The sequence below is a fragment of the Trichosurus vulpecula genome, chromosome 7, assembly GCF_011100635.1.
Source record: "Trichosurus vulpecula isolate mTriVul1 chromosome 7, mTriVul1.pri, whole genome shotgun sequence".
NCBI classification, from domain to species: Eukaryota; Metazoa; Chordata; class Mammalia; order Diprotodontia; family Phalangeridae; genus Trichosurus; species Trichosurus vulpecula.
Genome location: NC_050579.1, coordinates 76,554,917 through 76,580,720, shown reverse-complemented (window position 1 = coordinate 76,580,720; position 25,804 = coordinate 76,554,917). Strand labels below are relative to the sequence as shown.

At 35.3% G+C, this 25,804-nt stretch overlaps 1 protein-coding gene across 5 annotated transcripts in view; it reads left to right on the top strand.

Annotated features, from left to right (window-relative positions):
- Positions 1–25,804, top strand: part of PTBP2 (polypyrimidine tract binding protein 2) — a 123,311-nt gene that overhangs the window by 85,242 nt on the left and 12,265 nt on the right. For all 5 annotated transcript variants that reach the window (XM_036767130.1, XM_036767129.1, XM_036767128.1 and 2 more), the window contains one exon: positions 9,981–10,176. In XM_036767130.1, the coding sequence (XP_036623025.1) occupies positions 9,981–10,176 (196 nt within the window). The remainder of the gene's footprint in view (positions 1–9,980; positions 10,177–25,804) is intronic.

Genomic DNA, 25,804 nt, shown 5'->3' with positions numbered 1-25,804 from the left:
CAGGACTTTACATTTATCTCTATTAAATTTCATCTTAATTTGGCTCATTGTTTTAGCTTGTGGAGATGTTTTTATATTGTGTGTCAGTATTAACTGTTCCTCCCAACATTATGTCACCTAAAAATTTGATAAACATGGCACAAGCAACCCAAGGCCAAGCATATATCCTTTTGACTCTCCTGGAGTTCTTCCAGCTTGACATTGAACCATCCATTAATGGCTATTCCACAATCTAGATATTCAACTAGTTTCAAATTTTCCTTTCTCTGCTGTCATTTGGCCCACATCTTTTCCACAAGAATAAAATAAGAGAATTTACCAAATGCTTTGCCTAAATTTAGTTGAACTGTAGGATTCCCTGATCTATTAGTTTAGCAACCTTTGTCAAGAAAAAAGAAATAGTTTGGTGTGACCTGCCTGTAGTGAAGCTGTGTTTCAATTAATATGCATCAATAATGGATTCTAGAATTTTTTAATAATCCCGCCCGCCACCCTCACCCCGACTGTGTAGACTATACTCTTTCTTTATTTGAAAATTGGAATTATATTTTTGCACTTTTCCCATCCTGGAATACCTTCTGTGTCCCCTAGGTAACTATTATGTTTCAGTAGTCATATCTGGTAGTTTTCCTTAGGATGTTGAAATGTAACTATCATTTATCTTTAGTATCTATTTCCTATTAACCATGTTTGTTCTTTATTTTTGTTTTCCGAATTTTACTGTTCCTAACATTGTTCTTACTGAATCATTCTGTGCTTTTATATTCCACCTCTATTACCTACCTGCCCTTGCTATCATTTCTTTTAAAAAATGCAAGGTGGTATAGTGAAAAGAATGCTGGATTTGGAATCAAAGGATGGATCTGGGTTCAAATTTAATATCTGCTGTTTAGCTTTGGATCTTTGGAGATTACACCTAATCCTCCTGGAGTTCAGTTTTCTCACCTGTAAAATTAGATAAATTAAGTAGATGGCCACTAAAGTTCCTTGCAGCTCTAGATCTATGGTTCTTTTATGATTTTAACATCCCTTCCAGCTCTTAAATCTGCAATCTCTGGATAAGTCCGTAGGAGAGAATGGGTTTCAGTAATGTATTTGATACATTTAGGGAACATCTGTATGTCAGAAGTACAATAATGTGATTCTGAAAAGTAAAATGACTTGTTTACTTTTAAAAGTTCTTTATTTTTTTTAAAATAGGTGATATACAGATGATTTTTATCCATAATCAAAAGTATTAGTTTACTATCTTTAAATATATTATTGTTTTTCTATTGCATAGCTTGTTTTTTTTAAACTTCGTGAAATTGACTAGGTCATCCTAGATCATGGAGCTAATAATATTTTTCATGATAAAACACATTTTACTTTGGATTTAAAGATTGCAGTTGGAAGAATTATTTACTTTTATTTTTACCCATCATAAGGGACAAGTGACTATTAAAAAAAGTTACTTGATGGTGTAGTACCAAGAGCACTGAATTGGTGTCAGAAGACCTAACTTTCAGACCCCAGCATTAATATGTGCAACCTATCTGGCTTTTAGCAAATTGGGCTCTCTCAGGCTGAGTTGCCTCATATATAAAATGAGTTTGGAGATGATTTTTAGCCTATCTCCTGTCCCAGTTCTATATCACATGATTTCTGGTTTCTATTAAAAATACAAACCAGTATCATGATATTAGATGCATATGTCACTCTCTCCTTCCCTTCTTTATTGAGTTACTACCATATTCTAAAAGGCCAACTCAAAATATTCTTCTGCGACACCTTTTCTAAACCCCTGGAGCTAGTAATCCTTCCTCCTTGTACCTCACATAACTCTTTGTTGACTATAATGCACATCTTATGTAATATATAATTACAGTGTGTGCTAGTTTCTTATTCCCCTTTTTTGATTTTTAAACTCCACGAGTGAAAGAACCTTTTTTTAAAGCTTCATAATTCCACAATGGCTTAGTATTCTGTTTGTATTCAGTAGATACTTAATAATGTTTTGATTTTTTTGTCATTCTTGTTAACCAATTTCTATTTTATAATATAGTTATTTGTATCTATGATGCATTCCTTTATCTTGTATCACTGTTGGACTGAAAGAGGGACATTTGAGATTTAATTTTGTCTTATGTTTTGTTATAATTCCTATGGAGAAAGTAAATTGGATGATCATTCTTATGTGAAGTCTGGTTGAGTAGTTTTCAGTTAAACAATTTTATTTAGTTCACTAGTCTATTTATGTCAGCAGTATCTACCTACATCTTTGTTTTTGATAATAATAGCTAACTTTTATATTGCACTTTTAAGGTTTGCAAAATGCTTTACATGTATTATCTCATTTGATGCTCTCAACAGCTCTTTCAGGTAGGTGCTTTCATTATCCTTCTTTGACAGATGAGGAAACAGAAGCAGTCAGTCAGAAGCATTTTTCAAGATTATCATATATGCCAGGCACTGGGGATACAAAGAAGGGTGAAAGACCATGCTTTCTCTCAAGGAGTTTAGTCTCATGGGGGAGACAGCATTCAAACAATTGTGTACAAACAAGATATATACAGGATAAATCAAATAGAGTCAACAGAGGGAAGACAGTAGCATTAATGTGGATTGAGAAGAGGCTTCATGGGAAGAATAAGTGTCTTGCCTGGTATCACATTGGGCTAGTTAAATGTCTGAGGCATGAGTCAAACTCAGAAGTCCACTTACTCCGTCTTCTCTGCCACCTAGTTGCCCCTGTTAATCCTGCTACCTATTGTCTGCTGGTTAAACAACCTGAATTGATAGAATTTGGGATTTAAGAATGCTGGTCTGGTCCATTGTTACACATAATTAGTATGGTAGATGTCATAATAGAAAATACTGTATTTCTGCTGCCGTGTATAGTTGGAATATTGGAAGTCTTTAGTTTGTTAGTTTCCTAGTCCTCAACCAAGAATTAGTATTGTGAAAACATCACTGAATTTAAAAGATCTGTTTTGAGTCTTATCTCTCAGTCAACAGGTATTTATCAATGTGCTAAATGGTGGGGATACAGAGAAAGGCAAAAATCAGTCCCTGCCCTTAAGGATCATAAATTTTAATGGGAGAGATGACATGTAAAACCTATCTGTCTGTCTATTTCTCTGTGTATTCCTCTCTTTCACACACACACACACACACACACACACACGCACTCTCTCTCTCTCTCTCTCTCTCTCTCTCTCTCTCTCTCTCTCTCTCTCTCTCTCTCTCTCTCTCTCTCTCTCTCTCTCTCTCTCTCTCTCTCTCTCTCTCTTTCTCTCTCTCTCTCTCTCTCTCTCTGAAGAATGAGTGAGTGTATGGGGAGTTACCTAAAGGTAAAAGTTAGCGAAGGCCTCTTGTAGAAGAATATAGGAGTTGAGCTGAGTCTCCAAGGTGTAAGGTTCAGAATTCCGCTGGCCAAGGAACCCTGTACCTCCCCCATAGCCATTGGGTGTTTTGGTACCAGAGACCATGGAGCTCTAGATTGATTATAGGTAGTAATTTAATCAATGATCATGAAAAGTTACAAAACAGAGGCAATCTGTGGTCTGTGATGGTGGCCAGACAGTTTATAGGATCCCTACTAAGAACCTCAAAAATCCCCATGGTAATTATAGAAAACAGACAAAGGATGGAGGAGCTATAGAGTCCATCACTACTGATTGGTGGATATTTTTGGTTTTCTCCTTAGTAGTGAGATTGGGAGTTAAGCTAATGGTATGGCCAAATGTAAGTTTGTGTATGGGTCATGTACCAGTCACATATGGGTTGCAATGTTCTTGTTATGGCTTTCATAGGTAATAGTATCTTAAGTTTTGACTCAGTGTCTAAAATACTAAAATTTCTAAGTTATGATTTTAAACAGGTCACCATTTCCGGGCCTCCACATTTCACAGTTTAAAGCTTTTCACTTATTACTATACTTTATGGCTTTTTCCCAATAGGAACCCTACACCAGAAGACAGACATGAAAGGACAGGGCATTCTAGGCATGGGGGTCAGCCAGTGCAAAGGTGTAGAGAAAGGAGATAGAGTGATCTAATCAAGGAACTCTAATTGGGCCAGGGTTGCTGAATTACAATATGTGTGGAGGGGATGACAGTTAAGATGGCTGGAAAATGAAGGAAGATACCAGGTTACATAGAGTTTTAAATGTCAAAGGACATTTAAACAAAGGACTTTATATTTGATCATAAAGGATCATTCAGTGGTTACACGTTTATTTAGTACCTACTCTATGCCAATCGCTGTACTAAGTGCTGGGGATACAAAGAAAACAAAAGACAATGATGCTTCTGCCGTTCATGAATCTGTGAGACCTTTGAAGAGTTTTTCTGAGCCTTAATTTCCTCATTTGCAAAATGAGGAGACATTTTCCTGTTCTTAAATCCTGTGGTCCCATATGAAGAAGTCTATAATGGTAGGACAAATACAGATACCTGTGTTTGTGTATGAACACACATGTACACACATAAATATAATGGATTTTATATCTTATTTCAGGACCAGCTAGCTAAATCTCAGAGAAGCTCATTATCAAGTTGTTGTAAGATGATGAATTTTTTTGCCCACACTCAACTTTCAAAGAACATAGGTTATAGTGGGATTGCCATTTGTTACAGCATCACTCCAGATGTCATATCAAAAATGTTTCCTAATGTAAACTTTTCTTCTTTTGTATTTGTTTGGAGTTGGAATCCTATATGAATCCCTTTGCTCAGAGTGAATAGTTTTCGAGTGACTTATGGCAAAATAACTTTTTTGTCATTCATGGCATTTAGATAAGCAAGCAGTATACCCTAGATTTTATAGTATGCAGTCAGTGTTACACTTTTTGGAAACCAAACTAGGCTTTTATTTTTAATAATCCTTTAACATCAGTTGATCCAGAACTCTTGACTCAATTTTTTTTAACCCATTTGTAAAAAGAGATCACCAGAAAACAAGCTGATGCCAGGATTTATTAGGAGTTGGGGGAAGGGGAAGGAGATAAAATAACACTATTCATTATACTTGTGACTGGGAATCAGTATTCAGATAGATCAGTTACATATACTTTCTTTGTCTGCAGTAGAAAGCTTGCTTAGAATAATGAGAATTGTGGTTCAGAATGATAACTGTTACCATTTTTATTTCTGTGGTAATCAAATAAATATATTAAAAAAATTGAATTCTCATTTCTTTAACAAAGTGAACTTATACATTATAACAGATCTTTTAAGAATATAAATTAAAACAGGTTTTCTAGTTAAAATTGCTCTAACATTTCAGTATAGATAGAATTTCATGTTTTGGGAGAAATGACTTAACCAAATCCATGTAACAAATGAGCCATTTATATATAGTAGGTTCTGCAGTATTTCTTGAAGCCTATTTTTTCCCCCCTTTTAACATCTTATTGAAGGGGTTATATATATCGTTGGGATAGTACAAGATACTCTTTCTTTTCTGTAAACTTTGCAAAAACGTATTCCTTCTGGTGCTAAGTTTGTGATGTCAGAGCTTTTTGCATATGATTTTAGTTAACTTCCTTTATCCTCTTAGTGTTTATACTTTTAAATTGTCCCCTTCATCTAATAATGTAACTATGTCCTCTGTCCCCTAAAATGATCCTTTTGATAGCTGACTAAATCCCATGGATTTTGGAGAAAATTTTATGTTATGACCTTTGTGACCATGAAAATAAAAAAAGTATTGTACTATAGTGACTTTCTCCACCCCCACTATGGCCTATTACAAAACTGCTTCTTCCCTTGACTTTCATTGAAATGATTTCTACCATGCTTCCCTCTTATGTTTCCTGAATTTCACTGTACTTCCTAAATTTTTTTCACATGAATATACCTTTTTAATACACAGTTCAGCCTTGAGTTTTCACCTCACTCCTTCATTTAAACTTATCTATTCAAGATTTTTGTCCTATCAGGTCGCAGTGATTTCTATTTAGGTGGTCAAAATTTTTTTAACTGTTTTAGGATTTTTGTTTTTTCTTGCTTGTTGCTTAAACTTTGGGTATTTTTATGTAGACATTTAAGGCCTGGGGGTTTTGTGAAAAACTGAATTCTTTCTTTCTTAGACTATCTATCTTGTGAACTACAGAATGTGTTATTCTTCTTCATCCTGGCTACTGTAGCTACTTTCTGTGGTATCTGGATTGAGAGTATATGTGTATATATACACTCTTCTTCCTCTTCTTCCCTTTCTTCCCCTCCCATTCTTTTTAGTTGGATTTGTGTGACACCTGGCAAATATATTTTTACAAACCTTTCTTAGATGTATTCCATCTCTGATCAGAATTCTCCCATCCCCATAATTTAAGCTGGGGTTCAGAAATGCCTGCCTTCTTCTAAGACACCATCCTCTTAGCTATGAGTTCACTTTCCAAGTAAGTTTTCCTCTTCTATAGCCTTTGCCTTCAGTGGGCAATAGGAAAACTCAACTTGTGCATGTACTCTTGTCCGTATTTCATAATCTTTGGCAATACTTTCTAGGTTCGTTCTGGCAGCACCATGTACATCCATCTAAATCAGTAGAGGTCGGTAGTTGTCATTTCTTTTGATAACTGGAGGTTCTTATGTCTTAGATTCATGTTGTAGTAAGACAACATACCTTTCTTAGTTATTATTAGGATGACAGATAGTGACTTTGGTATTCCATGATGTCAAAACTATTTTCATAATTATACTAAAACATTATTTGCCTATTAAGATACTCCTCTTCTTTCCAATATCTATCTTTGTGAGGTTCAGTTTTCTTCATATACTTCAAACAAAAAGCATCACAACAGATTGAATTGAGAAGCAGATTTGAGAATCCAACTATCTTCCCCTAAGCCAGATATTAAAAGATTTACAAACATGAAAATGATTCTACTCTTTTTGCAAATTTTTTTTGTTCTGGAAAATAGAGTTACTTGTTTAAAAAATGTTTATGTTAACATGTAATTGAGTTGTTATTTTTAAGTGAGTTAATAAATATTTTAAAATACTACTAGTTTTAATTTATAATTCAGTAAATATTGATACTTATAACCCACATAAACAAAAGCTCTTTGGAGTCCTCAATAATTTTTATGAGTATAAAGGAATCTTTAAACCAAAAAGTATGACTAAAACTGTTGTAGTGGATAAAGTACTAGACTTGGAGTCAGAAAGATCTGGACTCTAATCCCACCTCAGCCATGTGATCCTACCCAAGTCACTTAACCTCTCTGGACTTCTGTCTATTGATCGATTAAATGGGAAGATTTGATGAGTTCTTAAGTCCCTTCTTGTGCCAAATCTGTGATCTTATGATCCTTTGAACCAGCAGATGTCAGTACTTTTCTTTGATTTTTTTTTTCTTCCTTTAATTCTTACTGGATGATCTCTCACCTGCTATCTTCATTGGCTCTACTATGTAATTCTTTTGAAGATAACCAGCTGCTGCCTTTGAACATTCAGCTCCCTTTTTAGGAAGAGGTTTCATATCTCTTCTTAAGCTATAGCATTATGGCTGTCTTTGGCTTCCCCTTTCTCATTTGTAACACTTCCATCTTACAGCATCGTGATAAGGAAGGATCATGTCTCCCTTTACTATCTCAGATTCCTTTTTTCCCCATTCAAGCCACACTTCTTTTTGATTTAGGCACACTTGAATGTCCTTTTTTTTACCTGCATAATCAGCCTTCAAACACGGATTATAATAGCTAGGTAGATAACTGATTCTAAGCTGTGTCAGAAATGCAAATATTGCATGTTTCATTCAAATCACAGCAGAATTTCCCCTACTTTCCACTCTGAGATTTTCAGCAGCTTCCCCCCTTTAAAAAAAAAGCACTAGAGGTAGCCAGCATACAAGATGGGGTCTCCCTCACACGTAAGTGGCTGTGTGACCCCTGACCTAGTCACTTAACCTTTCATTGTCTCAGGCAACTTTCTACTACATGTTATAAGAGAAGGTACTGGCTAGCATTGGTAGAGGAAGTTTCTTCGAGGGATACAAATATACATGCTTGCCCATCTTGTGTTACTCTCCTCCAATCTTTCCAGAAACTTGTCACCCACATTGCTTTAATTTGATATCAGAAAGGTACCAGTGGAGCTCTTAACCACCCATTTGTCATCCCTTGCTCTTACCAAGTGACCAGCCCAGCTTCTCTTTGTCTTATAATTCTTAGATGACATTTTCTATTCCATTCTTTGGCATTCTTCTTTAGTTATATGTTAAATCCTGCTTAGGCCTACCATGTGCCTTTCCATAGCCCTTTACATGATACTCTTCCTTGGTTCTTCAAAGGTAGTGATGTACAAAGTCAATACCTGAAAGATGTATTGAAAAGATAGGACTTTGCTGTTATGTGAAGATTTGATTAGTAAAAGTACTTTTCAATTTCCTGAATTTAATCTAACCCCCTCTCCTTTTTTAACTCGAGGTTCATCGTATTGTCCATCTGTACTGTCTTCTAAGACATACCTACTATGGGACATGCTCTATATAGCATGTTCATTCGAATGCATATTGAAATCTGGGGAGTACATCTTCATGCATTTGGTCTTTCCTATGTGGCTAGACAGCCACTTTGAATTAACACAATAAGTCCCTATCCTTTTTTTAAACAAACTACTTATGGGTCTTTATACTTCAAAAGCTCCTAAGTCCTAAAGCCAGTTATCACCTTTTAATAACTTCACAGTTCCACTCAACTTACTTAGTTTCAACAACTCTACTACCATACTCTCATACTTGCAGCAGCCTCCAATTTTTTACTATTTTGTTCCAGCCACCATTTCAACAGTTTGTTTTACCTTCCAGTTAATTCACTTGGCTTTTCTTAATTATTTTCCCTTGTCTTTCCAATTGTCTTTAGTCTTCTTCTGTTCCCACTCCTAAGTGCTCTTTGATCCTTTCAGTAGGAAGAAAGGAAGCAAGCATTAAGTTACTGCTGTGTGCCAAGATAACCAATTTTATCCTAACAAAAACCATGGGAATTAGATGTTATTATTATTTCTATTTTACAGATGAAGAAACTGAGGCAGACAGAGGTTAAGTGACTTGCCCAGGGTCACACAACTAGAAAGTGCCTGAGGCTCGTTTTGAACCCTGGTCTTCCTGACCCCAAAAGTTGCATACACTGAAATTGAGCGCTCAGGAAATTGAGATCTTATGTTTCTTGAATGTAGACTATGCAGTCTTTAGCATATTATTTATCAGTCAGTAAACATTTATTAAGCACTTGCTATGTGCCAAGCACAGTGCTAAGGATACAAGGAAAGGCAAAAGATAATCCTTGCTCTCAAGGAGTTCACAATCTTATAGCAAAGACAGCATGAAAACAACTATGTACAAACAAGCACTAAACAATGTAGTCTTGATCTTGAAAATAGAATGTGGGTTTGTCCTGGACTGCCTCAATCATATAGATAGTTAAATAGCCTAAGGATGACCCATAATAAGTAAAGGACTAACCTGGTGCAGCCTAGTAAAAATTTATAAATCATGGACATATTTACCAGTGATTTTATCTATGTTAAAACAAACATATTTTTAAAATTTCGTAATATAAATAATTGCTTACTTTGGATGAGTCCTGTGTGAGTTTATTTGAAATAGTGATAGTTTTTGTCTCTATTTAAAATTTTTTTTTTCACAGTGATACTGTAAACAATTTTCTAACCTCAACACTTTATTCATAGTAGACATGAAATATTAGCTGCTTTATTAGTGGTTATACTTATTGATTGGGATCATTGCTTCTTGGGTAGGTCTCTACATTGTGAATCATAAATGCATCTTGACTTTTTAGTAACTTTTTATTCAGTAGTTTTCTTGATTACTCTATTGTCTTTGCGCAGGTTTGTCCACAAAATTTGACATGTGATCTATAGTATCTTTCTTGCTGGGTATAGTACCGTTTTTCCACTGGTTAGCTTATGAGAATTAATCTTCATTAAATTTTTACTAGATTATGTGTTGCTAAACTAACATTTTGTTCACTTTTTCAGGCTTTGGATGGTCAAAATATTTATAATGCATGCTGTACTCTAAGGATTGATTTTTCCAAACTGGTAAATTTGAATGTAAAGTACAACAATGATAAAAGTAGAGACTATACTCGACCTGATCTTCCATCTGGTGATGGACAGCCAGCTTTGGACCCAGCTATTGCTGCAGCATTTGCTAAGGAGACATCTCTTTTAGGTATGGATTTTGCTCCCTGAAATGTTTTCTTCCCACTTTGTTTAATTGGAAGGCACCATTTAAACTATATTACTCCAAAGACTCAGTTCTTTAAAATGTTGGTAAGTTTTTGATAGTTTTTGTTTTTCTCAGGTGAGAAAGCACATGAATGTTATTTGGACAGAACTCTAAAGGTCCTTCGCAGGTTTCATTGAAAAATACCACAAAAATACAAAGCAAAGCAAAAATCTACAAGATACATGTGGAACTCTCATTAGCTTTAATTACACTTCATACTTTGGTATACCATTACAGTCTTTTAGCATCTGGTGTCCTTGTGCATGTTCTTAAGTGCTAATCTAATTTTCTTATTTAGTATAACATAGAACCAGTCAGATAAAACAAACAGAAATAATGCTATGGGGAGAAAAGGCATGTGTACTTATATATAGCATTTCATAGCCTCTATTAATTTTCACATTTGGAAGGTGATCCTTACAGACCTTGCTTATGGTTTCTTTCCATTTCTCTTAACGTAATGAATTCTTTCTAATGAATCTGTTTAGAGAAAGTTTTATTTCATTATTATATATCTATTTTGCCATTTGTTTGATTTTCGAATTCCAGTTTATATCTAGATTAAACCCTAAATATTTTTATTAGTCATACTGTATTTAACTATTTATACAATTTAACATAGGTGAGTATGATTTTTTTTCCTGTCAAGGTGTTGATAATCATAGAATACTCATTTATAAAGCAATTTTAGAGATCATCTTGATCAGGGATATTTTACCTGGAATCTATGAACTTATTTCTTAAATATTTTGATAATTACATTTCAGTATAATTGATTTATTTTGTAAAGCTGTGTATTTTAATGTATGCATTAAGAGCCCTTGATACAAATGGACACCTCCACACCTTCTAAGACACTGGATCAGGAGAGTTAAATAATTTGATTAAAATCATGTAGTTAGCATGTGGCAGTCTAGAACTCAAATCTAGCACTCTGATTATACTTAATTAATTTACACATACTTACATTACTTATGTCCCTGATCTTCCTTGAAGTGAGGAAAAACTTTTAGAATTTAGAACCATTCTGCATTTAGTCCAAAAGTAAAATAGGTTGCTTTGCTTGGGAGTGGGTTCCCTTTTACCAAGGGTCTTCAGTAATGACTTGGTGATGACTTTTGGGGTATTTTGTAGAAGGTATTAATAAATACAGTAGTACTTAATGTCTATACAGCACTTATCTTGCTTATATATTGATTGAGTTATATGTTCTCTTTGATCCCTTCCAGCTTTTAGATGATGTGATTCTGCTGTGGCTATGTAAAAATAGTGGCCAAGTGCCACTGAGTGAAAGTATGTGTAGGTACATATAGGGAGATAGACTAATAGATAGTAATGACACTGGGCCCTGAAAGGCAGTGTTAGTGGAGTCCAATACCTGGTGTAGGACTTTCTAAACAAGTTGCAAAAGCTTCCAGTAAGGTCCAAGACATAGTCTATATCATCAGAAGACCATCCTAACAGATTAAAAAGTTTTAAAAGGGTTATCATAAAAAGAGGGGCATGTGGGTGATAATTTTTCAGTAACAGAAACTCTTGAAGGCCATCTGAGCCCGTGCACGCACACTGACACGCATGCATGCTCACACACATGCACATACACGAAGTGGGGGACCTGAATCTGTTTTTTTATTGGCATAGGGAACTCCTGGTATGGAACCTTGCTTCACTGATACAGAAAGTAAATTTTTATTAAATGCGTACTATGTGCCAGGCATTGTTCTAAACACCGGTAATACAAAGAATGGCAAAAGATAGTCCCTGCTATCTAGGAGTACACAATCTAATGGGATTGTCAATTTACCTGTTACTAATATTATTGTCTTAGAGAATTGCCTAGGATACAGATGTCATGAAACATTTCCAAGGACATATACTACTAGTATATGAATCAGAGGCAGGATCTAGCATCCCTCCTTTCTGACTCCTGAGGGTCAGCCCTCTAGCCACTACGTTAAAATGCATCTCATATACATAGATACATGTATTTACATGCATACATACAGTCTCATTTCTTTGGCTTTGGAAGTGACCTGGTGCTTCCTTCCTAACAAGTACACGGTATGTCTTATCTATTTTTCATCATGATCATGTCATAAAGCTGAGAGGCTTTTGAGCCAAAATTTACTGATGTTATAGCGGTTCAGCAAGATTCTCTTTTTGGCCTAACTGATCCTATTTTAAGCTGAGATTTTTCTGTTCCTCAAAATAGCCATGGCATTGAATTGAGATTTGACAAGAAGTATTCTGGTTTCTAAGATTTTCAGGTTGGAACAGGGTACCCCCAGCAATAAATCGCAAGATTATTTTCTGAGCATCAGAGGTATTCATAGCTAAGAGCTGCCAAAATAAATGTGGGTTACTTTCAATGGATATGGATGACCGCCAGCATATGTGGGTAGTAGTTAAATTTTTTTGTGCCTTTTATGGAGTATGTATTTCATATTCTGCCAGTTTTTAAAAAATGTAACTTTTAAAAGATATATGTAGTTCAGTTCTACACAACAACCTGAGGTTTTTGTCAAAATATATCCCAATATTTACGATTTGTTTACAGTACTCCTGCATGACATTGGCTTTTTTTTTGCACCTAGATAATTTTCTGACATTATTAGAGTTCAATTTAATAAGTATTTATTGAATACTTATTATTTTCACATATTGTTCTGGCACTATGTATGAGTAACTACTGAAATTGTTAATTAGTGCTGCTGACATTTGGCCTATATTCTTGATTCCTAGATTGCTTAACGCAACCGGTGGATCCTATAGAGAGCAAAAATAATATCTTATTTAAAAGATATAAAAACCCCAATGCTTGGTACCATATATGATGGGTAATTAGATATTAGAATAATATTCAATACCCCTTGGAAATTTTCACTGAATTATACACAGTTCCAACAAAAACGTTGTTGAAAATCAATGAATTTTGTGAATAATTATTAATTTCATTTCAACATTTAAGTGCCTCCTATGTGAATGAATGAATGAATAAATGAATCAGTGAATGAAAAAGCAATTCTTATATATTTACTATGTTTCAAGCATTGTGCTACATGCTGGAGATAATCAATAGAAAAAGCAAGGTAACCACTGTTACCAAGTTCTTCAACTTACAGTGTAGTTGGGGAATACAGTTCAAAAACAGAAGTGCAATTGTGGGGTATTTGGCTAAGCCCAGGCCCTTAGGCTACATGATTTGGTCAGATGACAATTGTAGTGGTCTAGAAGAGTGCAGAAGCAGAGTTCTTGGAAAGTCCCAGAGGACCCCAGGAACCCATGGCAGGTTGAGTGGTTAAGGCCTTGTCCCTTCTTACCAGAAGTAACTAAGTTGGTGATGCTCATCTTATCTAAGGACTTTGAGGATTCAAGCCTCCATGGATTTTATGCAACTGGGAGTGGGAGAAGGGAGTGAGGGAAAGGAAAATGAGAAACAACACTAAGATGGAGCAGTCATACCCACTCCTTGCCATCTGAATATGTTTAAAGGGGGAAGGCTTCGTGCTATGCACAGTTAAGGTTAATTAATAATGTGTAAGACACCTTCCACTAGGTATTTTTTAAATCCAACAGCATGAACTCTCAACACAGCTCTAAAACTCACTGGCTGTGACCATAAACAAGTTGCTTTAATCTATACATAGAATCCTCTATTTCCACATCAATAAAATTATCTCCCAAAGCTGTGTTGTGAAGAAAACACTTTTTAAATTTTTAATATTAGTAATTTTAAATTATCCGTATTCAAAAGATGGAAAGTCATTTTCTAGTATTTGCTTTTAAAAATCTATACCCCTTCTCCCCTATTTATGCCCATGCTATCAGATGGCTTCTCTGTTGTGCTCCAAAAGATCTCTCTCTTTCTAATAAAACATTATGTTTCTCCAGGACAGGAGTTTTACTCTCTAAATGTGCATGTATGCTGAAACTGTCTTTATCCCTCTTCTCTCTGTATATCCTCTCCTGGGGATTTCATCATTTAATCATTATCTGTAGAGATGACTCCCAGATTTGTATATATAGCTTTAGTCTTTTCCTGAGTTCACAGTCCCACGTCTCCAACTTCCATTGGACATTTCCAGCTTAATAGCCATAAACTTCTCAAACCAAACATATATAAGATAGAGTTCATTCTCTTTTCTCCAAGTGTACCCCTATTCCTAATTTTTCCTATTTTTGTCAAAGGCTCTGTCATCCTTCCAGTCCTTCAGGTTTACAACCTTGGAGTCTTTCTCAAGTCTTTGATTCTCCCTAATTCCCTATATTTAATAATTTACCATGTTTTGTTGATTTTCACTTCTATAATGTCTCACTCATCTCTCTCCCCTTCTCTGTACTTAACCAATAATTGCTTTGGTTCAGGGTCACATCAGTTCTTGTCTGGATTATCACATTAACCCCCAATTGGTCTCCTACCTCAAGTCTTTCTCCAGTATAAGCTCCTTCACACAGCTGCCAAAGTAATACAGTAGTATTCATAAAGCACATATCTCTGTGTGTGTGTGTGTGTGTGTGTGTGTGTATATGAGTGTGTGTATGAGTGTGTGTGTGTGAGAGAGAGAGAGAGAGAGAGAAGAGAAGAGAGGCAGAAAGGAAATGATTGTGATCCAGGGGTTTATACTTGCAAAGGAAATGGGATGGAATAGGATCAAGAGCACAAATGGAAGTGTTATCCTTTTGCAAAAAGGAACTACCTCTTCATCAGACTGGAGAAAAGGAGAGGATGGGAAATGATGGTGTCGTTTTTTTGTTGCATCTTGAGTGTGGTAAGCCAAAAACAAAGAAAGCTTTAATAGGAGATACACATGTCTTTCTCTGTTTTGTTTTGGCATTTTGTAAAAAGGTTAATGGAAGAAAATGGAAAGCAGGATTAACAGGACAAAAACTGGTGAGGTAAGGTCATAGCACCCATATTTGTTGTTGTTATTAAGATTTGGTTATAATGAATCTATTTCTTCACTTTAGATACCCTATTACTTTAATTGTGTGGAGAGAGTTTATCCATGGGTGCGGATCCTAGCCTTACTATGTTTTCTTATCCTGTATGAATTCTTTTCCATGTTCTTCCATAAATCATCCATAGAGGATCCACCCAATATATTTAAGCCTTTCTCTAGTTCTTTTCACATTCTAATAATCTCGGTGTAGCACTCAGGCTATCTTTTATCCCTTACTTTTACTACATGAATAGCTCTCATTCTTTTCTGGTCATAAATACTCATGATGATATCTTTAATAGCATTTTTGCACATAAATTATCATTTGTAGTTTGACACACCCACCATAAATCTTTTTATTACCCTTTGGGTCAACTGTAGTTTTGATTGTTTTGAGATTGTGGTGTTACATGACTCACAGTCGTATAGCATCATCAGGAAATGTTTGTTAAAAAGAATTAAGCTTTCAAATATCAGGCAGGATGTTTTTTCCTATATTTTTGCAATATGAGAACAAGTATTTAGAAAATGCTATGTATACTCTGTAATTTGCATTTTGTTTTTTATTTATTGATTTTGAATTAATAGTAAAAGGCAGCATGACAGTGGATAAAAAGTTGGCCTCATAGACAGAAGTTTAAGGGTTTAAGACAAGTATCTATACTAGCCGTGTGATCCTTTGCCAATTACTTAATGTTGTAGTTCTTCAGGCAACTCTCAAGATTATAAATAGTAGAGAAGTTGCCCATCTGCATTGGTTCAAGGGGTTTCCTCAGTAGGAGTTTGCTATGTCATTGAAATCATGGATCTGGACCTCAAAATAGCAGTAGATTTTTTGTTTTTAACTAACTGCTAAGTGAATCTCTGGTCCAAGTATCATTTTGTTTGGTCTGTTCAAAATGTTGCTTTGTATTGTTACATATAAAGAATGCTGCCTGAACATAAATGCTTTAGTGGATTTTTTTTTATCTCATTGTTATAAGTGGTCCCTCCATTGTTACTGATTCTGTCCCATCCATACCCTGGATCTGTGTCTTCCTGTAATCCTATAATTCATCATGGATCATAGATTTAGAGCTCAACAGGATCATAGATATTATCTGGTCCAGCTCCTTCAGTTTACAGATGAGGAAACAGACTAAATGATTTACCCAACTCATGTCCTCAAAATCTGCATCACTATCATTTTCTGCAAACCCAGAGGTCTTCTCTAGGTAATACCTGCACAAGTTGGCAGCAGGTAGGGGTCAAAATTAAAATAGGCTAAACTTCTTTGGACCACAGATAGGTTAGACTAGAGACAGACTGACCATGGTTGGTTGCTGTGGGTCACGGGACAAACAGGAGAGTGCGCAGTCACAACCCTACATTTTTCACGGGCTGCCTGAAGTTGGCCCTATGTTGTGCAGGCCTGCTCTAGGTCTTAACAGCACGTGGAGACAAACGACACACTTAGAGTGTAGGCTGTCCATTTTAAAATTTCTCAGGTGGGTAGTCCACTTTATGCCACATATTAGTCATTATTAAATGATCTTACTAAGGGCAGGTTTGATCATGACACTCCATTCCCTTTTTCCCCCAGTAAACTCCAATGGCTCCCATTTCATTACCTCCAGGATAAAAAATAAAATCCTCTGGTTGACTTTCACAACAAATCTTTTCAGCTTTCTTATACTTGACTCCCCTCTGTGTATTCTACCATCCAGTATCAATTGGCCTTTTTCCTGTTCCTTACATACAATGCTGTGTCTCCGAACTCTACCTTTTTGCTGTATTTCTCCTATTTCTGAAATGTTCTCCTTACCTCTGCCTTATGGCTTCTCTGACTTTCTTTAAGTCAGTTCACATCTTACTCCTTAAATTTAGTGCCTTTCCTCTGTTAGTTATTTCATACTTTTTATCCTGCATATGGCTTGCTTTGTGTATATTTCTTTGCATGTTTTCTCCCCATTAGGTAGGCAGGGATTGGTTTTTTTTGTTTGTTTCTTTCTTTCTTTTGTATCCCCAGTGCTTAGCACAGTGTTTGGCACATAGTAGACACGTGATAATTGTTTATTGATTGATTTTTTTTTTTAAAGCCTAAGGCACAAACTGATAAGCCAACAAAGCATTCTAAGAATCAGGGAAAAAATGAGTAAAACTGCAAAGAAAAAACATGATTAGCAAGTACAAAACAGGAAGAAATTAAACTAGTAGTACCTGATGAAAGGTAGAGACCCATGGACTCCCATAAATTATGTAAAAGCAAGAAACCTCAGAATCACTCCAAAGCGAAGTAAAACTTGTAAAAAAAAAAAAAGAAATTAGGAATGAATTTAGGTTAAAACTAACTCAAGCATTACCAAGTAGGTACTGTAGAAAAATCCATCATTATTTTGTGTGATTTCAGATAATCATACTTGGTATTTCATATCAATAAATCTTGCATGATGTAAATATGGAAATCATGAAATTCTTACTCTTCTGCTTCCCTATGTGTCAAATTCTGCAGAGACAACAGGGGCCATAGTGTGTCTCTGCTCAATCCTTTCATTGACACTTTAACATTTAAGGAGTTAGGCTGTTTATAGTGTGCTATTTCCTTATGTATACATTTTTTGGGATTGACTTAGAAAATGGGCTTGAATTAATTGAATAATTTAATAGCTTTTTGCTTTACTGAAGCTGAAGGCCTAAATTTTAAAGTATCTGCTTCCCTATGAAATTAAGACTAGACAGGGTTGTTTTGATTTTTTCTCTAATTAGTTGCCTTCAGGAGAGAATATATTCACAAGTAATCTTGAAGCAAAACCCTATAATTAAAATGACATTCAGCTGGTTTTATTGAATGATAATTCCATAGCTATATAGTAGCTGTGTAACACTTGGAAAACTATTCCTTTCGTATGGTATGTCTGAAATGAATTTTCAACAAATCAACAAAACTAGGTTTCCATTAGATGGCTATTTGGGCCTGGGGCGGGGCACGATGCAGGAGGTAGGGGGAGATAAATTATAACATACTGAAAATGGCATAGTATTTATATGAGAATTGTTATGTTAATCCCAGATTTCCGTAGTGACCAATAGTCTGAAAAAGAATATTCTAGCCTGAGAATTCTTCAGTTCTGGGAGACCTTAAAAGAATTCTAGTTTAACATTTCACCAATATAGAAATCACTTCTATAATAGAATCCCTTTAAGGGTTGGCCTCCACTTGAGCATTTCTGCTGTTGGGACTTTGCACACCAGCAAGATAACTGTATTCAAAAATGAACTCTTGAGTTGTCTTAATGCAATTCCATCCATATTGAGGATGTTCAGTTTAATGTCTCCCTGTTGCCTCCATAAAGGCTTCTTTTAGTTGGTAATTTGTTCTGAATTCTTATTTTGAAGATATTCTTAATCTTGGATTATATATAGCCTACTGTCTAATATCAGTCTTCCCTTTTTTCTTACCTTTTGAATTTTATGGTAGTAAAAATATTTATCATAAATGTCATGAGTAATTTTTCCTTTTGATTTTAAGATTGAGATCTTTAGAATATCCTTTCTAGTCCTTTCTTCTCCATGTTAAACAACCCCACCTCTCTTTTCTTAGAATTCTGAAATAATCCCCGGAAAGACTTTAGGTTAAATTAAAGAATTCAGTTTTTCAGTTTATAGAAATTAGAATCGAAATAAATTGTCATAAATCCTTTTACTAAGTTTTAACTAGTATATTCTAAGATTTCAAAGGAATTGAAATATCAGGATATCAGATATTCTGCAGATATCTTCCAGATAATCCTGAGGCAGACGATAAGGCCTAAGGGGAGGGGGCAAATAATATACCAAGAAGTTCTTAATCTTTATTGTGTCATGGACTCTTGTGGCAGTCTGGTGCAGCCCAAGTACCCCTTCTTAGACTAATATTTTTGAAATACATAAGATAAAATGTACAGGATTACAAAGCATACCAGATATATTGAAATACAGTTAGCAAAAAAAAAATTTTTTTTTAAGTTCACTTGCAGATCAAAAAAACCTGAATGAAGTAGTGAGCAAGAAGTAAACTAGAGGCCTTTTAATATAACAAAGAAAAAAGATGGGAATCCAAAGAAATTAGCTAATAGTAGTATGTCAGGCCTTATAGATCCAGCAACTTCAGGTCCATTTGAAATACTGCTATATAAAATCCTTCAAAGGCAAAAGTTCTATGGAGTATTTAACCAATTTCATTATGGATAAAGGGGAAGTAAGATGTTGAGTTTGATGTATTTACTGAGAGAGTTGTAAGATGATTGTGTTTTGTTACTGATATGTTGTGGAACCTACTTAGTTGATGATTTTTAAAGCATTTAACAGTTGATTCTGGATTTTTCATTTCCAGAACAATCCAATATTGAATTGTTCAATCCAGTTGTTCAATCCAGCACTGAAACTAAAGGATTAATTAATAACATAACCTTTTCATTCTTTTTCTACTGCAGTCTCTTGAGAGTTCTTGTAACACCTTTCCTCCTTTATATTCTTCCCTTTTTTTTCCGCTGTCATCTGTTGACTCATCTCTTTGTTTAATAACTTAGCCTGTTCTTTACCTCTGTACCTTCTTGCTGTTGTGTTGGTAAGAAAAGGAAGGATAGCAGTGTATGGGTCTATATCAAGGATGCTCCTCCCAACCTTCCTGTTTTTAATTTTATCCTATTTCTACTTCTCCATATTAAATGAGGTTAAAAATTTTTACAGGCTATGATATGCTATTTATAATGCATGTGATACATGTTTTCATGGGCTCACCTTAGGGTTCCTAAATATTATTCATATTTGTATAAGAATGCTGTTTAGCTCTCAAGGTTTCATGCACAAAGACATAGGATCTTTAAGAATATGCAACTTCAGAGGAAACAACATTCTGAGAACTCCTATAGGGTAAGTCTTCTCTATATTCATTTTTCCCTATTTCAGTTAATTTAAAATATCAAGAACTACTGGATCTACAAAGAAAACTGAAAGACATTCTGATTGTGAATATGGTAGTCTTGCTGAAGCATTTCATTTGGATAAAGTAGATTTCATTTGTTTTCCTCTTGTTTTCAAATACAGAAGACATAAAAAAGGGCAAATTTTTTCCTAGGGTCCCTATTCCTTAGTTACAAATTTATGATTTGTCAAATGATTCTCATCTGTATCCAAAGTGATGTATAGAATAAACTGTTGATGTAATAAAATTGAAATATATCACTTCAAATGACAACTCCAAGTGAAATTCTTTTAGTATTATTATTCCCATCTTGTAGATGGGAAACTGAGGTTAATAGAGATTAAATGATTGCCAGTGGTCAAAGAAGTACTATGTCAGTAAGTGTTTGTGCCAGTCACAGTGCTAAGAGGGAAGGTATCCAGAGTGGGACATGTTGGAAAAGTCCATAGGAGCGCATTTGTGTGGAAAATAAAAAAGTGACTGGCCTAGGCCCCTCCTGGAAGAGTTAGAGGGAGCAGGCCCAGGAGCAGAGAGTATTGATATATTAGAGGGCCTACGTGATCATGCATGACATGAAGAGATTCCTGGGGCATAATAGAGGGGTGTGTAGAAGGGTACAGCTGGGTGCCAGAAGCAAGATTTCTGTTTAGACTTCACATCCAGTTTTCTTTACACTATGACATGTCATCACTCCAATAATGAAAGATACATTCTGTACTAGTGTTTTGGAAATTATTTTTGTTACAAATTTTGAAAATATTTTTTCTAGATTTTGCTGAGATTCAGAATGTTTTCAGTGTACTTGTTTTTCCCCATATGAATGTAATTTATTTAGGATCATACTAATCTAATCATGTAATTATGTAGTAATTTTATCCTGTAGTTAGTTTTTTAAAAGCTCACTTTATTGCACTGCTTTTGGTGTAGTGGATAGGGCACTGGCATTAGGAGTAGGGAGACCTGGATTCAAATCTCACTGTAGACTTGGTCTTGTGATGGTTGAAAAATCTGAGAGACAGTTTCTGGATAATTAATAATTTTCTCAATAATGTTAAAATTTTACTAATGGAAGAATTAGTGATACTCTTGAATGCCGAAGACCTCTCATAGAACCCACTCAGCACTTGTATGCCCTGGAAAGGGTGTTTCTGAGGGTGGTAGGTTCTGATTAGTTAATAAATATTAAGAGAGAATGAATATAATGAGAAGTGGACCTTTTCTAATGAGGAACTGGGGGCATCACTTTGATTTTGTCATTTACTTCCAAATAACACCCAGCCTTGAGGAAATGTAGACTAAGGATCTACGTCCTCCACCCAAACCTGAGTAGAACACAGTGGTCCAGGAGTTTGCCTTTAGATTAAATTCCTTGCAAGTTTGGGTGGGGTAACAATAGAATGTTAATCCTATCTACTGTCATCAGATCTGTCCTTGAAATGAGGACTTTAGAAAAAACGGGGAGAATTCTGAATGTCCCCAAATCATTGCTTATTAATAATCAGTTGTCTCACTGTATGACCCTGAGAAAGTCACTTTAAGCTCTTTTCGCCTCACTTTCCTCATTTGTAAAATTATGGAGTTGCACTAAAGGCATCTCTAAGGTCCCTTTGATCTCCAAATCTATGAGCCTGTAATTGAAATGGTTATAATGCCAAATCCTAATAGGTCTAAAAAGTAAATATTAATACTTTAATGATATTATGAAAAGATTAAATCATAGTAGCTATAATAACTTCAAATACTCAAATGAGATATTAATAAACACTTTAATATCATCCTTACAAAATAGCTTTAATTAGGCCTAATATTCCAATGGAGGGAAATGAGTAAACTATAGTGGTCCTCGTTCGTAAGAAGTGATCTATGAGCTCTTTAGACTCTTTAGCAAGTAGAATAGTTAAGTCTTTTGTGTTACTCCGATATTTAGAGTACTTCACTGAAAACATGTAATGTTAGTTACTCCTGTTTCTAAACTTTTAGAGATAATTTGAATGGATAGGTGATCTAGTATTACTAATACTACTGCCTTTAAATGTTAACTCTTGCCTTTTCCCTAAATTTCCAATCTACAAGGAGCTTTAGCAAAGGGAGATTCTTGAAGGGAAGTATTTCCTAGAAAATATAAAGAAGGTTTGTTTAACTTCCATCCCCTAGTTGGTTAGTACTTCATATAGCACCCTTCCAGTGCATACTTTAAAAATGTTTTGTTTACCTGTGATAAAAGTAAATTGTCTTCTCTAGTGATCCTACAGGCAGCTAAGTGGATAGAGCACTGAGCTTGGAATCAGAAAAACTCATTTTCCAGAGTTTAAATCTGGCCTTACTTACTAGCTGTGTAATCCTGGGCAAGCCACTGTTGGCATCCGTTCCTTATCTGTAAAATGAGTAGGAAAAGGAAATGGCATACTGCTTCACCAAGAAAACCCTAAATGGGTCACAAAGAGTCAGCTACAACCGAAAAAGTGACTGAACAACATAAGTGATACTGCTTGGTATATTTACTTTGCCATATTGCAGAGTCAGTAACAATATGATAATATTTTTCATTTCATATTTTGAATAGTTCTCTGTAATAATACTCCATGGTGTTATTATCCATAGTTTGGCATATACTTATTCCCATTTTATATATGAGAACACTCGGTTCCAACAATTGGTTGGACAACTAATTTGTCCCATGTCATAAGACTATATACCATAAATGGTAGAATCAGGATAAGAGCTACTAAAATTTTATGGGAGGAGCTTCTAAAGTTCAGAAACTATAATTTGAAGGAGTATAATCTTCAGTAAAGCAACCAACCATTAACTAAAACTAATTTGTGCCAGAGTTGCTTGTTTAGTGTCTGTATTTTTAAATATTGCCCTTACATAAAAAAACATAAGTAGTATGACTGTTACTTGAGGGTCCATATTGTTATTGTTAGAATATATATTCCCTTAATAAGTATTTTTTTAAGTACTCACTTTATGGCTAAAAGTTTGCTTGGCACTGGAAATACTAAGATAAAAATGAAATGGGCCCCGACCTCAAGGAACATATGTGTCTTTTGGTAGAAAGTGCATGAGCATGGATAAGTGAACCCAAATTAATATATCAGCAGAATATTAAGTAATTTCTGGAGGAGGGGCCCTAGCATCTTATAGATGTCATATAAGAGATGGCATTTTAGCTAAGCCTTAAAAGTAACTAGGATTCAAGGAACAGAGGCATAGGGAGCATCCTGTACAAAGACATGTAAGGAGATGTAATGTCATGTGTGAGGAACAGGAAGTACCAGTTCAGCTGGAATGTAATCTTTGACTAAGAGTAATGTGCAGTAAGCCTGGAAAGATAGACTAGAACCGTGTTGTGACAGGTTTGCAGGGCCAAACAGAAGAGTTTGTATTTTATCTTTGAGTCATTTGGGAGCCGGGGAGTGACACAGTCAGTCAGACCTGTGTTGTAGGTACCAAAACATATTGCTTCAGAATGAAAACATAACATTAGACTTCAGCTCTTGTCTGTTTATGTACTGATTTAACATTTCTATTATCTCTTGATTTCTGAATCTATCTTTTCTGTCTTTTAATTTCCGTGTTTTTCCTCCTTTCCCTATTAATGTAAAGGCAACTTCAACCTCCTAGTCTCCTAAACTCTCAGTCTAGGAGTCATCCTGATCTCTCACCCTCCCACTCCACCTCACCACATATCCAATCTGTTGACAAGGCCTATTGATTTTACCTTTGCAACATCTCTTCAGCACACCCCCTTCTCTTCCCAAACTGTCACCACTCTGGTGCAGGCCCTCATTGCCTCCTGCCTGGACAGTTTCAATAGTCCGTGGGCCTCCCTGACTCAAGTCATTCCCCACTCCAATTTAGCCTCCATTCAGCTACCAAAGTGATTTTCCTAAAGCTGAGACTGAACCATGTGCTGTCCTGCCCTCCGTCCTCCTCTCCTGCTCAGATTACAGTACCTCCCTATCATCCCCAGGATCAAATAAAAATGCCCTGTTTGACCCCTTTCTATACCTTTCCAGACTTCTTTACACATTAATCCACACAATATATTCTTCATTTAATGACATTAACCTCCTTGACATTCTCTGAAAAAGACATTCCATCTCTCGACTCTGGGCATTTACTCTAGCTGTTCCCATGCTTGGAATGATCTCCCTCCTCATCTCTGCCTAAATGGCTTCCTTTAAGTCCCAACTAAAATACCATATTTTACAGCAAGCCTTTCCTAACCCCTCTTAATTCTAGTGCCTTATTTCTATTAGTTATTTCCTATTTTTCCTGTATATAGCTCATTTGTATATATTTGTTTCCATGTTTTCTCCCACATTAGATTGTGAGCTCCTTCAGAGCAGGGACTATCTTTTGGCTCTTTATGTATCCCCAGTATTTAGCCCAGTTCCTGGCTCACATGCTTAATAAATGCTTATTGATTGATTGACTGAACTCTGGACAGCAGTAGAGCCTAGAACTCACCTTTTCTCCTGCCACCATTCCCTGCACCTCCCAAAACAGATAAATGCAGCCATTTGGCCACTTTTTTCTGTCCAGCTATTCTGATTATATTTAAACTAGGTGAATAGCCTGTGGAAACCTGAATTCCCAGGAATAGGAGAATAAAATCAAGTCACAACTGCCTAACAAAAAAAAGGTTCTGTTTTTGTGATCAAAATTATATGTAAAAACATAAATGTCTGCTAAAAGATGTTGACCATTGAAGTTGAGAATAGTGATTTCCAAAGGAATAGAAAGGTTTTTATGGTATTGCAATACTGTATAACCTTTTGTATTGGAGAGATTTTAGATTAGACATAAGGAACACTTCCTGGCTTCTAGGTCCTTTTAACAATTCTATAAACAGTTTACACATCTCTAATATTTTAGCAACCTAAGTTATCATTTGTACTTGATGAGGGGTGGGATATACATATTGGTGCAGTGATTCCCTCTTATCATTTAAATTCTGCCCCTGATGCCTAAGGAGAAACAGTTGGGGAAGAAGTCTAGACTATCTCACATTTGAACAGATTGTCCCAGAATGGTGATGGAAAATAAGGAAGAATAATTGGAGATACTGTAGATAGTGAAGGCAGCAGTCAAAGGCTGATGTGCCAGACTGGATGGCCTGATATGTCATTCTTTGATAAGCATGCTGGTAACTGCCAGCCTCAGCTATGCTCTGATATAGAATATCTATTCCTGAGATAAATATTAAATGTTTATTACTCCATTTTTTAACTAGTAGAAAAGTTGAATCTTATTTCCACTCCAGCTCAATGTTTCATTTACAAAAATGCAATATAGTCGATGGAATTTAAAATAAAATTCTCATGAATTTGCTGGAGTAAATACAAATTACAACTACTATCCTAAATTTGGATATTTTCTATTTATCGAAATGTTTATGTAGGTTTCTTTTATATCAGTTCCATTCTATCTTTGATGTCATAAATTCACTAGATAATCTAGTTATAAAACCAGATTTCAGAAAGAAAATTGAATGTAAAAGCAGTTTTTCTTTCAAATTCAACAAATATTTTTAAGCTCCTGAGTACAGCCATCTTAAATCCTTTATGTAATTCTGTGCTGAACACATTTTCTGTGACTTTTGAAGCTTCTTTTCTTTAATTAGAGTGTTTTATTTAATCATATAAGACATACAGTGGCATGTTGGAACTTTGTTTCTAGA